Source organism: Babylonia areolata, chromosome 2 (genome assembly GCF_041734735.1).
Source record: "Babylonia areolata isolate BAREFJ2019XMU chromosome 2, ASM4173473v1, whole genome shotgun sequence".
Lineage (NCBI taxonomy): Eukaryota > Metazoa > Mollusca > Gastropoda > Neogastropoda > Buccinidae > Babylonia > Babylonia areolata.
This window is the reverse complement of record NC_134877.1, coordinates 31,538,014-31,554,044: the sequence shown is the minus strand read 5'-3', so window position 1 is coordinate 31,554,044 and position 16,031 is coordinate 31,538,014. Positions and strand designations below refer to the sequence as shown.

Genomic DNA, 16,031 nt, shown 5'->3' with positions numbered 1-16,031 from the left:
CATGCATGAGTGAGTGAGTGAGTGAGTGAGTGAGTGAGAGTGTGTGTGTGTGTGTGTGTGTGTGTGTGTCAGTGTGTGTGCATGCAATCAAACCAGCACCTTGTCAATCTTTACAAAACTTTTCACTTTCAAAATTATACCATGTATCTATCATTTTACCATGTATCTATCGTAACCTCAAAAACCTGTTCTCTTACGAAATTATGTCATGTATCTATCGCAACCTTACGAATCATTTCACTTTCAAAATCATACCACATATCTATCACAACCTAAAAAAAATAAATTCTCTTTAGAAATTATGCCACCTACTAATCACAAAACAGGTTTCACTTTCTCTTTCCCTCTCTTCTTTCAAACTAATGACGTAGTGTCAACGTGACTAAAGTTTCCTTGGAGAGAATATCACACAAACATAAAAAATGACACACACACACACACATATATATATATATATATATATATATATATATATATATATATATATATATATATAAATTCTTCTAATTACACCTTTACAGACTTTATCAAATATAAACAGGTACACTGGTCCATACAGTACTCTATAACAATAGTGAAAATCAACTGTTTACTCAAATGCTGCTGTGTGTCCAGGAAAATGCAAGGAAAAGTAAGCTATGCAAGGTATCCTGCAAGAACTATTCAACTGTACAATCACAATAATATTTACATCCCATCTGTGGAGATGGAATAAGAGTAAGAACTGGGTAAGGTACCCCGTTACATCAATGAAAATCATTTAACACTTCAACCATGGACATGGACAGAAAGAGTAGTGAAAACAAACTATACAGTATCCAATAACTATACCATTCAGCCACACTGGTAATGTAGATCTTACTTTCACCCAGCGAGAGGGAGAGAAAAACAAAACACACGTACAGTATCTGTAATTACAATGAAAATAGATCAAACTCACCTTTAAATCACATTAACTGATTTGCTTATAACTGAGTCATGCAAACGAGAAGAAACTTTAGTGAAAGCATCTGGTAAATATTTTGTTTACAATGAACATGTAAATCAATCAAACATTCAGTCCACTTCTTTTCTCAGCTGACGGAGGAAGGCAACAGCAATGAAAACAAAACACAAGATCATGCATGTTCAAAAGGAAGTAACTGTGTACACAGTTTCACAAACATGAAATGTTCCATTTCTATCATATATGAACATAAAAACTTTGAAAAGCCAACAAGACAGCATCACAGCAGACAACACTGGAATATTGAGAGTAAATAAAATAGAAAGGACAAGACAAGAAATGCATCACACAATGAAGACACAATGAAGGTGCTCACCTTGTATGGACCTTGAATTTCCTTTTATTTTTGCATATATTTTTCAAATTGTCCACAGCGTGATCTGTTCCAAATATGAGGTCCACCCATATAAACATTTGAGAAAAATCAGACACTCTTGTTTTGAGCATATCATTGCTATATCAGTCTGCCCTTTTGTTTTGAACATATATCAGATAACCCATATACCTGACCCCAAAAATTGGGACTGGAAGAAATACTTCCAGCTGACACATAATACATTTACAGATGCTCTGACCAAGAAATGGGGACACAAACAGAAATAAATCATTCCTCTGTACTTCCTCATAGGCATACTTACTAAACAATCTTTACAAAATAGTTAAAGGCCTGACTAAGCGCGTTGGGTTACACTGCAGGTCAGGCATCTGCCTAGCTGATGTGATGTAGCGCATATAGATTTGTCTGAACACAGTGATGCCCCCTGGAGCAACTGAACTGAACTGAACTACAAAATAGTTAACCCAGAAAACTAGGAGTCAGCAGTTATTTTTTTCTGTGACTCATTGTTGGAATTATCCAGTGATTAAACTTCGGATCCAGCCAGAAGTAGCAATGATTATCAATTATTACTTTTGTTATATGCAGAACTCAGAAGTCATCCTCACTTTGCTCAAAATTTGACAATGTTTCCTGTCTTCTTCCTTTATGTTTTGTGGGATGCGACTCCACCTTTCTTTTTCTGTAGGCAACTGTACTCTGTTTTCTGGGGAGTTTTCTGTCCAGTTTTACACTGATGGTCCCTGGGTCCTCCTGACAGGAATCCTTTAAATTTTCTTTGGACAGAAGGGTGGGTCTCAAAGCTTTTATCATAATCACATAGATATTACTTTATAACAACATTTTGTGGAAGATCAACAAAGGAAAATCATACATAATTACACCTAGTCTAGCTCAGTGTTTAACATCCATATCCGTCTTGATATTTGCGTACACATTTGTATCAAAATGTGTGTGTGTATGTGTGCACGCACACACACAGAAATTAATTGATAACATGACCAGACAACATGAAATAAAATCTATTTGAAAGAACGAAAACATCGTTTAATAATGCCCATTCTGAATAGTAAAATGTTATGTTCTGACAGCGGTTTCATTACCAGGACACTGAGACGCAGTTTCGCAACTGAAGGCATCAATGGGTGATGAAGTGAGCGAATGGCAGTGGGACTGACAGTATTCACTTCAAGGCAGCGGTTTTTTTCATGACTGAAACAACCATTCAGTAAGATCAAACCAAACACTTAGAATGAGTTACTTTTTAGTCCAGTGTGGGTCTTTTTTCATTTTCCTTCTTTTTATTTTCAATTCTAAGAAACTGATTGTTCAAGGCAGAAAGCAGTTGCATCATACATGACAGTAAGTCTTGAACTGAAAACATGTCAAACTTTAAGACACTCTTAGTATCTCAAAGTCTGTGTGTGCTTTCTGAATGTTTGTGCGTTAAGGGAAAACTAGAAAAAAAGTATTCTGCTTTGATAAAAGATACAAACCAGACAGACAGATGACGAACAGACAGACAGACAAAGAGAGAGACAGCCAGAGAGACAGACAGGGTGGGTCATGCATACACACACACACATGTATATACAAACACTCACACATGCATACACACACACTCACACACATGTATACAAACACACTCACACATGCATACACACACACACACACATGTATACACACACACTCACACACACATTAATGGGCACACATTCAGTCACATACTCACACAGACAAACCCACATTTTGCTTCCTTTCCATGGAAAATCAGGGAAAAATGGAGAAGTTTCACTTTTAGTTTCTCAAGGATGCATCACTGTCCAGTCAAACTTGAGAGAAAGGGTGAGAGTGGGATTCAAACCCAGATCCCCACGGACTCTGTATTGGCAGATGAGTGTCTATGGGTCAAACACGCTCAGGAGAATTTCACTTTATTTTTAAACAGTAATTTTATTTCCAAAGATAAAACAGGTTTCATCTTCAGACACAGAAGTGTAACCAAGATATTTTTCTGAAGTCCACTACACAGAATTTAAAACAATCATTTTTGCATCACATGTTCTGGCAGTCTGCTGTCCAGAACTTGATAAATTTATCATGAGTTATGAAGATGACATTTCCCTTCTCTTTTTCCATGTTCTTTTTTTTTTCTTTCAAGGTAAAAAGACAAAAATGTTTATGTATGTCCCCTCCATACACAAGTCATTGTTTCTTCAACTTCCAAACCCCAACTGCCTATTCTGTTGGTGGTTATTCGTCCACTATCTTGTCACTGTCCATTGCTTAGTGAAATCTTCATCTTCCATTGCATGAGACAGAAAAAAACCTTAACTGCACAGAACAGCAGTGAAACATGTGTGATCAAGTAATAATTAGGAAAACATCTGAAAAAACAACCACCACCACCACCATGGAATGTAATCATTTTCACACCTGCAAATAGCACATAACTTTAAGCTACATAGCTTATGAATTATTCTGATGAGAGCGAAAACACTGGCAGACACAACAAGTAATTGCTGCACCTGTGGACTCTATTCATGATTACAAATGCAGGTCCAGATGAAAGGAAAACATTCTGATGTATCACACTTGTGACTGAAGCATTCACAGTCCATCGTTTAGCAAAGTCAAAAGGAGCAAAGTCAAAAGGAGCTTCACACTGCAGAAAATATTTCAATCTTTTGCAAAAAAACATGTAAGGCAAAAAAAAAAAAAAAAAAAAAGAAAAGAAGAAAAAAGACGAAGACATTTTCAAGGTGTCAAAGCACGCTGACTGATCCATATATATACACAACATCTGCTGTTTAAAAACAAACCAAAATTTTTTTTTAAAACACAAACACACAAACAGTTTGCAAACAATGTGACAAAATAAAGTCTCTTCAGTCCTCACCAGTTCAAACACGAGAAGTACATACAGTTCAGTATTATATAGCACAGTTCAGTAAGTACAATACAGAGCAGTAGAGTAGCCATTCTGCTATCAGATTAACTAATGTTGTACTGATATCAAATAATGCCAGGAACAGGAGCAAGTCACAAACATACAAGTAACGCTGCTAACCCCCTTTGCTGTACTCTGAGTGTGATGTTTGCTTTGAAGGGGTGGCCTTGAATATATCTGACATTAGCAACTCCTTGTGGATTTTTGGCACCTAGTCTGATTTGATGAATCAACAAAGATTTAATGATTTGTGAGGGGGTCCAAAGGGAGAAATGTGATTCAAAAACATGCGGCGAAAACACTGAAAGAATATTAACAACAGTATGAGAAGACATAAAAGAGGATGAAGACTGCTTCCCTTGATTGATTTGTCCTGCACCAATTGGCTAACTTTCTCCTGCTGATTTTATAATCGGTGTTTTCTCTGTGTGTGTGTGTGTGTGTGTGTGTGTGTGTGTGCTTATGAGCATGCGTGTGTTTGCAAATATAAGCGTGTGTGTAAGCACCCACATATGTACATGTATGTGCAGGCACATGCAAATAAACCTTGTCTGCATTGATTTTCTGGCTCTCCAGCAAGAAGACACATCCACTCCAAACAGCAGCACTATGCCCTACCTTTCAGGCAGCTGGGGAACACACCACTGACTGACCATGTCTCACAGAAAAAAATGTCAACATCTGCATCTCTCTCTCTCTGTGTCATACTCTACAAGCTAAGGCTTTTAAACCTCCTCCTCTTGGTAGAAGTCCGTCCGAATATTTCCCACTTTCTAGAAATTCACGACTCCACAAGCAAAGCCTTTGAAACCTTCTCCTCTTAGTAGAAGTCCTTCCAAATATTTCCCACTTTTCTAGAAATTTAGGAGAAATTTCCTCAACATCAGAAGAACTTTGTTTTCTCTATCTCTCTCTCTACGAGTCCAGATCTAAAATCTCGATGAGCAGCTTGTTGGGGATGGAAGGGAAGAACTTCTTGATGAGTGGCTTCCCCTCCCGGGTAAGGACCTTGAGGGCAGCGAGGTTCTGCTGCAGGGCTATCATGTACTTCTCGCTGTGCAGGTAGGAGTACACCGACTCCAGGTAGTGCCTCAGCAGGATGATGTACTTGTCGCGGATGGAGTTGATCAGCTGCCGGTCAATGATGCGCTCCTCGCTGGGGTCAAACAGCGCGACACAGTGCAGCAGGGCGTAGAGTGTGACGTCGTTTTTCACGATGGACTTCATCGTCTGGCACAGGAGCACGCCATCGTCCATCTGCGGGTGGTTGGGGAACAGCTCCTCCGTCTTGGCCTGGGTGAGGTAGCCGTTCTGCGTCAGCCAGGCGTCTTTCTCCATGATGTACAAGGCCCAGCTCCGGACACCTAAAACCTGGAAGCAGCAGTCATAGACATGCTGTATACAGTATACTGACTGCAAACACGACACAATGCATACACACACTCACACATACACATGCATGCACATACGCATACATTCAAATACATATATATATGGTGAGGTGTATAAATGCTGGAAAAAGCCAAATCTTGAAGGTCAGAGCTGTTTTTTTATAATGTCCACAAACTGCAACTGATCAAATCTAGCTTCCACTTATTGCACAGAACCCCCCACACCCTAAAAAACAACAACAAAAAAACCCCGCCCTAACTCACCTCCCCCTCAAGTTCTCCATGATCCATATCCACAACTTTAACCCACCTGGCATGTAGAAGCTTTGAGCAAGGCTATCTGCTCATCCAAACGCAGCTGTCGGAAATCCTCCATGCGCTTGGCGAAGTTGACAGCGTGGCCGACTTCCAGCTCAAACTCCTGCAGATATATATCCAGGGTCCAGTGCTGGACCTCCTCCCTGGGTGGACCCCTCTGCAGCAAGGACAGCAGTGTGTCCTGATAGGCTGAAGACAGCTGGGTCAGCAGGCTTCGCTCCTCCTCCGACAGCCGCCAGTACATGTGAGGATCTGAGGGCAGCTCCTCGTGGGAGACATGCTTGAAGGACGTGGTGATGGATGGATCGGTAAGGGGCACTGAGGGGCTGCAGGTCCTGTCTTTGGAATGGTGCGGCGGCTGTGGCGTCATCAGACCTGAGCTGGCTGCCGAGGACTGCCACGCCTCAGGATCACAGGAGACGGCACTGGCGGGTGTGGCAGGGGTGGTGGAAATGGAATGGTTGCTGGCAAAGTCTGCAGACAGCTTGGGCATGTCGCTTTCTCTGCTGCTGCCAAAGAGGGAGAAGTTGGACGTGTGGCCCATCCCTGAAGGGTGCGAGGTGGAGAGGATGGGCTCCATGCTGTGAGCTGCCTCAGGACTCCATTGGCTGTCTACCAGCAGAGGTCCCTGGCTCCTCACTGCCTGCAGACCCACGGCACCACCACCACCGTCACTGGAGGCAGCAAGCCACGCCTGTTCCACCATACTGGCGGTGTGATCAGCACTGAGGGCCACCTCACCACTGGTGGTGGTCACTCCACAGTTCGGGGAATGCCTAGAGAACACACTGCTCTTCTCATCACTTTCAGAGGAAATGCTGCTTTGCTCTTTTCTGGATTTCTTCTCCGACATTTTCAGTATCCGCTGCTTCTTCTCTTCCTCATCTGGAATGATAAAGCAAATCTGTCATTGTAAATAACACCTATAATTATTCTAATAATTTCAAGATACAGAAAAAGCTGGAAAGAAAGACAGGTGGCATCTAAATATATATATATATGAATGTAGGTGCTATTTGTATCCATATGTGTGAGTGAGTGAGAGTGAGTGAGTGAGTGAGTGAGTGAGTGTGTGTGTGTGTGTGTGTGTGTGTGTGTGTGTGTGTGTGTGTGTGTGTGTGTGTGTGTGTGTAACTCTGTGTGTGTGTGTGTGTGTGTGTGTGTGTGTGTGTGTGTGAGACTCTGTGTGTGTGTGTGTATGTGTGTGTAACTCTGTGTGTGTGTGTGTTTGTGTAACTCTGTGTGTGTGTAACTCTCTCCCTGTGTGTGTGTGTAACTCTGTGTGTGTGTGTAACTCTGTGTGTGTGTGTGTGTGTGTATGTGTGTGACTCTGTGTGTGTGTGTGTGTAACTCTGTGTGTGTGTGTGTGTGTGTGTGTGTGTAACTCTGTGTGTGTGTGAGTGTGTGTGTAACTCTGTGTGTGTGTGTGTGTGTGTGTGTGTGTGTGTGTGTGTGTGTAACTGTGTGTGTGTGTGTGTGTGTGTGTGTGTGTGTGACTCTCTGCGTGTGTGTGTGTAACTCTGTGTGTGTGTGTGTGTGTGTGTGTGTGTGTGTGTGTGTGTGTGTGTGTAACTCTGTGTGTGTGTGAGTGTGTGTGTAACTCTCTCTCTCTGTGTGTGTGTGTGTGTGTGTGTGTGTGTGTGTGTGTGTGTGTGTGTGTGTAACTGTGTGTGTGTGTGTGTGTGTGTGTGTGTGTGTGTGTGTGTGTGTGTGTGTGTGTGTGTGTGTCTGTCTGTCTCCCGCCTTTCCTGGACTTCAACCATTCGCTTCTAACCTTTAACTGCTTGTCAGGTGATGATAGAATTTTTCATGAACTGTTCGGTACTGGAGGTAATGGTGGTGGTGTGTGGGTGGGTGGTGGGGGTGGGGTGGGTGGAAGTGGTTGTAAGGGGATGGGGTGGGGAGAGACGTGAAGGAAATATGTGCAGAATTCATGTTCACATTGTTCTGTTTGAATTACTGATATTTTTTTGCCCTTTAATACTGATGGTAGTCTAATCCGCCTACAGTCATGTGTTTTCTTATCCTTACCTTTTAAATTAAGTAGAATTATCAAACCTCTCTCCTTCTATCTCAACCTGTCTGCCTCTTTCTCTCTGTCTGTCTGTCTCTCTTCTCTTTCTCCTTCTTCCCGATCTTCTATTATCCTGGTCCTTAATTTACCCTCCTCATATTATCTATTCATTTCTCCAGTCACTTATCTATTGATATTGTTTTTCATCTTGTTCTACAATATACAAGACCACAAAAACATTCCAACACCAAAACGTCCCTGTTAACAGCTGTGGGAATATCCTCCAAAGACACTGAACACACAATCTCCAAGCAAAACATTAAATATCAAACCAAATTTTTCGATGAAAAATCAGAAAATAAACTTGGGAATCATGCCAAGGACACCATCTTGATCAGTAAAATTTAACAAGGACCTGTACAATTAATTAATACCCTTTTCACTGGTCATTCCAGATTGTAATTTTCCCAGGAAAGTATCATTCTGAGATTCAGCCTCCTTTGCAAGCAGTAGGAGGTGGTGAGTGATAATTATGCTCTCCACAAGATAACACCACAGGATCTATCAATATCAGATGTGGTCTCAAGGCCTCATCAGAATTATGCGAGAATAAATCACCTGCTCTATTTTCTTTTCTTTTTTTCTTCTATTTATCTTTTCCTTTTCAAGTCAGATATGGTGCAGCATATTATGTGGCTCAGTCCACATGCTTTCACACCTTGAAACTGACTTCGACATTGTTGTTGATCTCTGCATACACTGTGCATGTATCCTGTGAACTGTTCCAAAACTAGCTGAAACTAAATTTCCGCAAGATTAGAAAGGGTAATGGGTTGCAGCTGTCGTGTGATTCCCTTCCAGGAGACCTGTGTTAAAATGTCACACTGCCTGGGGTGCTGTGGAAGGGTTTTTTTTTTTCCCTTTCCATGTGTTAATCTTTTCCCTGTCTGGTCTGAGTGTGCGTGCGTGTGTATGTGTAAATGTGCAAGCATGCTCAAGTATGAATGTACATCTGTGTGATATCCAGGTGCCCACAAGCCTGTTCAAATTTGCACATTGTGAGATTTAACATCAATGATGAAAATATATCAACGCTAAACAAACTGTTGGTGAACAATCGTTTCATTTGTTTCATTCCCAAGTGACTACTGAGATAATGTGAGGACTAGAAGAACTGATATCGGTACACCTACCCAAAATGAGGTCAGCTTGCATGCCAACACTGAAGCACTTGGCAAGTCGACATGCAGGACAGAACCGTCTTGTTTTCACATCAATGGGGCATTCCCCTTTGAATAAACATTTCCTTGGCTCCTGATAAACAAGATATAAATATTGTTATCATAATTGAAAAAAACAACAAAAAAAAAAACAAAAAATGTTCAGATTATGTTTCTAATTACTCCTATTGTTAAACTTTGTGACAACACTGCACACACACACGGATGCACACACTTACATACACAACTGCACAGACATACACATGAACGCAGACCAATACACCCATGTATTATATACACATATACAATTTTACATGTATGGGGAAAAAAGTGAATTGACCACACCAGTTTCTCATCCCCAAACTCCATAAATATTTGCAGAAATGTCTTTCCATAGCTCATGGTTAAACACAATTAATATTTATTGGCCTGTATCTTCAGGGCAGACACAGCACCTGGATTCATTATGAACCAAGATAACTGATAAAACAGCGAAACTTTAAGTTTAATGCTCTTTATCAACATTTGAAAAGTTCTCTGCAAACATGCACACGCCTAGGCTGTGACCTATATACAACTATAGACACTCTCTCACTCTCTCTCTCTCTTTCTCTCTCTCTCACACACACATTCATGTATATACACAAACACAAAGCACTATAGTATAACACAAAACTGGGTTTGTTTTTTTCTGAAAACCCCTTAAGTTCAAGCAAAACCAACTATTAACCCAACAAAAGTCACAGTCAACCAGCAATTACCTTGCTGAGAGCATTTCTACGGAAGAAAGCTTTGCACGTCTCACAAGCCAAGGTCCCAAAATGGTGAGCTAGGGCTTTGTCACCGCACACTTGACAAACTTTCTCCCCATACACACGTCGTCGCTTTCGCACTGGCTTCTCTTGTTTCTCCTGCTGTATTACAGAAGCTTTATCTGCTTCTGTTGCACTCATTATTGGTTCTCAAGAACACAATGTGCAAATCCTGAAATAATGTAAAAACAGTCTCTTGAAATATTTCCCAAACCAAAATTTACATAATAAAAACATGAATATTCAGGTATCATGAGAATATCCTTTTATGCTTTTTGATCAGAGAAGTTTCCATCTAAACCTTTGGCTGTTTAGGTATCTGTAGAAATTATTATTGATTATCAAACAGGACTGTTTCACCTTATTTGATCTTGAACAATACAAAATAGCTTTGGTGGTAGCAGCAATATTTCCCCATATCAGGGTTTAAAAGTGTATCTCAATGTGAAAATATATTATTTTTGTTTTAAGAAATGAAAAGCACAATTTTGTTTTACATAAATGATAAATGTAATTTAATCAGTTTCCAAGCCCTTGATAGTAACCATGCAGATCATAGTATTTGAGTTATTAACAACTGGAAAAAGATCTGATGCTATTATTATCTGTTCCCAAGCAACTTGGGAATATCCAACTGGGACCCAATTTCTTGACAGGCTTGTTGCTGTTTGGGTAATGTCTTAATTAATATCTGTATTAATAAAGTTACAGCCCAATATTTTCTGATCCATTGTCAGTACACCCCCAGTCATACAAATAACACCCATCCAAACTTGGACAGAAATTACAATATGGGAACACTGGGCATCAAAAGTTTTCTTCTTGACAAATTGCCATGGCACATCACATCATCAAATTCAAAAGAAATTGTTTTGTATAGAGATCAAATCAGTTCCAGAAAAGAATCACTGGTTGTGTATTGATCTTGATGTCATTTGAGAATATGTTACACACATGCATATATTTACATTTATAATGTAAGAGGAGCAACTTCCACACAACTCTAACTTTTCTGTATCTGTCTGTATCTGTAGGGTACGTTGCTATCGCCACTTATGACATAAACGCAACGGTGGTGGGAGTGTGCAGCCTAGCACAAGTGGTATCCTCAGAGCCGTGCTTTGAAGCTCTCGACAGATGTTGCTGTCACCATAACTTTTCAATGGTTGTGTGTGTGTGTGTGTGTGTGTGTGTGTGTGTGCGTGCGCGCACGCGCGCGCTCACACGCATGCATGTGCATGTGTGTGCTCGCATGTGATAAAAGCAATTTATCTGATCACCACAGGCTGATGAGATCTTCACAATGCAACATAAATCAAAATCGATCTTGAAACACTTGGAGTACCTCCACCATGGTGTGCCATAATAGTAATCACAGCTTTATCAACACTCCGCTGGTCCTGGTAAAAAGTAAAACAAAAGAAAACACCTAAATACTATGACCACTCGGTTTTAAACTTCGCAGTGCCAACTATAGTGCTGGGATTGATATTTTCCTGATGTATGACAGCAGTGATGTGCTGAACAGACCTGATTATGTCCCTTCTCACCCAACACTTCTGTGCATTGCGACATATACAGCCACACGCTTCCGACTGACTCATGGTTTTCCTTGTCCTCTGACTCAAGCTAACGAGTGTTTTCATCATCCATTCCCACTCTCCATGTTTAAGCAAAGCCAGCCTTTAACTTTTATCGCATAAATGCTTTTTTATGTGTTTTTTTTTAGGACGGTAAAACTGGCGACATGGTCGATGAAGGATATGAAAACTAGGTGAGGGGTGTTGGCCGAGTCTGGGAAATCCGAGAAAAAGTGTGGTAAAATGAGTGAGTAACATCAGTCCGAAAAGAAATAACCTTACCAAACCGTACAAATAACACTTTTATAAATGCACAGTTTAAAAAAAAGAAGAAGAAAGAAACTCACACAGTGAAAATTAATTGAAAACAAAAAAGAAACATACGCAAGTCCGACAAAACTCGACTCTGCCACTTCCAATGAAAAGTTGTCTGCTCAGAAAGGCACTGTTTACTTTGGATTGTCTCCCCGAAATGAGCACATTGGGATATGTATCTACATCAGATCTGTCCGGGGCCCACCTGCAGAGGAGCATACAAACTGCCCACGATTGCTGTGGCATATATCACGTTGGTAGTTCTGGCGTACGCATAAAATGTCACCAAGCCCAAGTACAATTTGTCAATACATGAACCATATCCCGCTGATATGCATGCGAGAACTTATTCAACAAATCTCCAGAGTGAGCAGACTGGTCGAGCACTCGGACACAAGAACACCACAACTGATGCTAATGAGTGTTCAATCGGGGACAAAATTTGTATGGAGGACTATGTTTTTTTGTTTTTTTTTAAACATATTACATGAGGATTTGTTCGTGAGTCCGAACAGATTGGGCTTGCAGAACAACTAACTTAATTGATTTGTCTGGATCTGGATCTGGATCTGGATCTGCCGGCGGCCAGTTTACACTCGCCGAACCCAATTAATTTTGGTTACACTGCGACGGAAAAACAGAGAGAGAGAGAGAGAGAGAGAGAGAGAGAGAGCACACACACACACAACAAAACTTTTAAGGACTAGCTGGGTGGGGAGCTGCCGGATCGCTACTGCTTTTCGCTTTGCACATACAGGCAAGCCTGTACATTACTGGCCCTGAACCTACAAAAGGTAGTGCCAAGCCCACAAAATCAAATAACAAAAACAAAAGGTCCCCACCCCCATTCTTTCCCCACCTACCTAGCCTGACTAACTAATGTGCAGTACTAGTATGAGTTTTAGTGGGGGGCTGCAGAACTGCTCACCGCTGCTGTAAATGCGGTGACAGTACTGGCCTGGACTGTTGTTTCTTCCAGGTGGTTCCATTCTTCGATGGTCTTGACAAAGAAGGAGCATCTGTACTGCTCTGAAGTGCCATCTGGAATTTTGTAGCCCTTGGTGCTGTTAACCGCATGACTGAGTCATCATCTTTCAATTAACATTGTATGAACAAGTGCAGAAACACAAGCGGAATTAATTTTATAACTCTTGTTTATATTATGGAAAAGAAATTGCATACAACTGTAGATAAAATTGGGGTGCAAGTTGAAAAAACCCAGGCCCTGAAATTGTTTGCTTCAGTTACTGTTTCTGGTGCTGTACAATGACGAGTACAGAATTCTTTTGATTTCTTGATGTTAGTTATACTTTCCTAGATACTTATACCCTCTAACGAATAGTAGCCTTTGATGGATGGTGCTGATGGAAGCGGTTAACACATGGATAGAGTACCACAATTAAAGTGCCCGAGACAGATGCAGCCTAATTATATGCCCAAACTGCCCGGGGCAGATCTGGCGTGGTAACAATTACACTAACCTGACAGGTTGGAGGTCAAGGTTGTGCAATTTCTTCATGCCAACACCAAAAACAAACTTAATTAAAAGGCAAAGTGTGTGCGCCTGGAACTGTCTTTTTTGCCTAAAATCAGAATATCAAGTAAGTATCTTTTTTTTTCCTTGAGTGGTGAACGAGCCAGAAAGGTTAAATGGAACTTCTCAGTTTTGCCCCTTTTCTATTTGGCTTCACAGCCACTGTGTCAACAGCATGTCGACTAAATCGGTCAATGGCACACCCTCAGCCAGATAACGTGTCTGTCGACGAGACTTAAAATACAATGTATCTGATCTGTGAGTGGTTGTCCAGTGTTTTAAATGAAGATATATTTTTAGATGAATTACATACTATGGATCTGCCACTTTTTTTTCTTTTTTTTTTTCTGGCCGCCCTCTTTGTCTCTCAGTCTCTGTTCTTGTCCCTGTCTCTGTCTCTCTGTCTCTCTCTTGCTTCAGCTCCCAACAACGCCCATTTTTTTTTCTCTCTCTCATAATCTTTACTTGAATCCACAATTATTTCAGTAATGTTGCTTAAAATTAAGGATGATTTGTTCTGCATGTGCAAGCCTTTCATTTTAGTTTTTATTGTTTGATAATTAATTTGACATGTATTGATCTTCCCCCTCTAACCCTCTCTGTCATTCTGTCCACCTGCCCAGTTCCTCTCTCTCTCTCTCTGCACACACACACACACACACACACACACACACACACACACACACACACACACCTCTTCTCCCCTCTCTCTCTTTTAGTCTTATATAATGACATCTCAATCAGTTCTTGTCTTTCTGTCTCTCTCAGTGTCGCTGTTTCTCTCTCTCTCTCTCTCTCTCTCTCTCTCTCTCTCTCTCTCTCTCTCTCTTTCTCTCTCTCAAACTCTTTATTGCAACTAGCTGTTATTTTTTGTCACTGTTCAGTTTTGTGACATGTGCATGCTTATTCCAATTCAATTTCTTATTGATTGATCATTATCTTACATACTGAATTAATTTGCACATCTAGTACTCTTTCTCTCTCCATTCCAATTCAATTTCTTATTGATTGATCATTATCTTATGTACTAAATTAATTTGCATGTCTTTTTTATCATTATCTTATATACTAAATTAATTTGCATGTCTAGTTCTCTCTCTCTCTCTGGCAAGCTATAAACCAACAAGCAATCTTTGTCAAAATCAACCGTGATCAAAGACGTTTCTGTGAATCAACTAAATACACACTTTTCCACTACAGCTAGAAAAATTATTACCACAGATTACACAAAACTGAATGACCTTGAAAAATTAAAATTGTATTGTTGTAATAAAAACACTACAATTAAATTGAATATTCCACCCATAACAGTATTTGAAGTCTATAACTATCTTATCCAACTAAAACAGACAGGAACCCGTGTCTGGATGGCGTCGACAGCAGAATTCTTAAACTAGTGTGGCAAGCTATAAACTAACTCTCCAACAAGCAATCTTTGTCAAAATCGGCTGTGATCAAAGACGTTTCTGTGAATCAACTAAATACAAACTTTTCCACTATAACTAGAAAAATGATTACCACAGATTACACAAAACTGAATGATCTTGAAAAATTAAAATTGTATTGTCATAATAAAAACACTTCAATTAAATTGAATATTCCACCCATAACAGAATTTGAAGTCCATAACAACCTTATCCAACTAAAACAGACAGGAACCCGCAGACTGGATGGCATCGACAGCAGAATTCTTAAACTAGCCGCTCCAGTTATCATGGACACATTAACGTACATTTTTAATATGTGTATTGACAAAAACTACTTTCCGATCACATTTAAGAAAGCGAAAGTTATTCCTATTTACAAATCATGGGACACCACTGATCCTTCAAACTACAGGCCAATTTCCATTACTTCTGTTCTTTCAAAACCACTGGAAAAGCACATAAACAAGCATATTTCACATCACTTTAATGTCAGTGAGCTTTTACATCCAGCTCAGTCTGGTTTCAGACGAAAGCATTCATGCCACACAGCATTGGTCTACATTGTAGATGACTGGCTTACCAATGTCAATAATAATAGATATTGTGGTGTTTACTCGTTGATTTAAAAAAAAACAAACCATTTGATGTGATAGACCACAACCTCATACTTAGAAAACTTGAACTGTATGGTCTGTCAACCAATTGTCATAGTTTGCTTGAATCCTATATGACAAACAGACAATGCGTGACAATGAATGAGTACATCAATCTCCGCACCAACAACTCTTGATTATGGCATTCCTCAGGGGTCTATTCTAGGCCCTTTACTGTTCTCAGTATATATAAATGACCTACCACTCCATATGAAATCTGTCCGCGAACTTTTTGTGGATGATACAACAATCCATACTTCTCATACTGATATTGTCGCTCTGGGAAAAGACTTACAAGAAAGTACTGATGACCTCGTTAGATGGACCAAACTAAACCACATGTCTCTTCACCCTAAAAAAACAAAATGCATGTTAATCACAACCAGACAAAAGAGGCATAACACTATACATAATTTTCCTTCCATCCAAATTAAGGCAAACCTATTAAACAGGTCAGTGATCATAAAGTTCTGG

General features: G+C 40.2%; 2 protein-coding genes across 5 annotated transcripts in view; one reads left to right on the top strand and one right to left on the bottom strand.

Annotated features, from left to right (window-relative positions):
- Positions 1-3,300: 3,300 nt before the first annotated feature.
- LOC143300301 (nuclear hormone receptor family member nhr-8-like) lies at positions 3,301-12,054 on the bottom strand. Of its 4 annotated transcripts, none has more exons than XM_076613907.1 (5): positions 12,013-12,054; positions 9,998-10,220; positions 9,210-9,330; positions 5,995-6,887; positions 3,301-5,664 (listed from the first exon to the last, which is right to left on the bottom strand). In XM_076613907.1, the coding sequence occupies exons 2-5, from the start codon at positions 10,187-10,189 to the stop codon at positions 5,209-5,211; spliced, it is 1,662 nt and encodes a 553-aa protein (XP_076470022.1). In that variant the 5' UTR covers positions 10,190-10,220; positions 12,013-12,054; the 3' UTR covers positions 3,301-5,208. The 4 variants fall into 4 exon arrangements, with proteins under 4 accessions (XP_076470022.1, XP_076470016.1, XP_076470039.1 ...); XM_076613901.1 differs by having other exon boundaries at positions 11,976-12,047; XM_076613924.1 differs by lacking the exon at positions 12,013-12,054 and adding an exon at positions 11,579-11,956.
- Positions 12,055-13,431: 1,377 nt separating this feature from the next.
- Positions 13,432-16,031, top strand: part of LOC143300331 (uncharacterized) — a 9,962-nt gene continuing 7,362 nt past the window's right edge. Inside the window, exon 1 of the mRNA XM_076613935.1 lies at positions 13,432-13,544. The gene's annotated coding sequence lies outside the window, so the exon portion shown is untranslated. The remainder of the gene's footprint in view (positions 13,545-16,031) is intronic.

Bases quoted from the DNA above. Each gene is read 5' to 3' on its own strand.
- LOC143300301 (XM_076613907.1), bottom strand. From the start codon at position 10,189: ATGAGTGCAACAGAAGCAGATAAAGCTTCTGTAATACAGCAGGAGAAA. The intron at 6,888-9,209 runs GTAGGTGTACCG...TTATCATTCCAG, and splicing joins GCAAGCTGACCTCATTTTGG to ATGAGGAAGAGAAGAAGCAG. The intron at 5,665-5,994 runs GTGGGTTAAAGT...TGCTGCTTCCAG, and splicing joins TCAAAGCTTCTACATGCCAG to GTTTTAGGTGTCCGGAGCTG.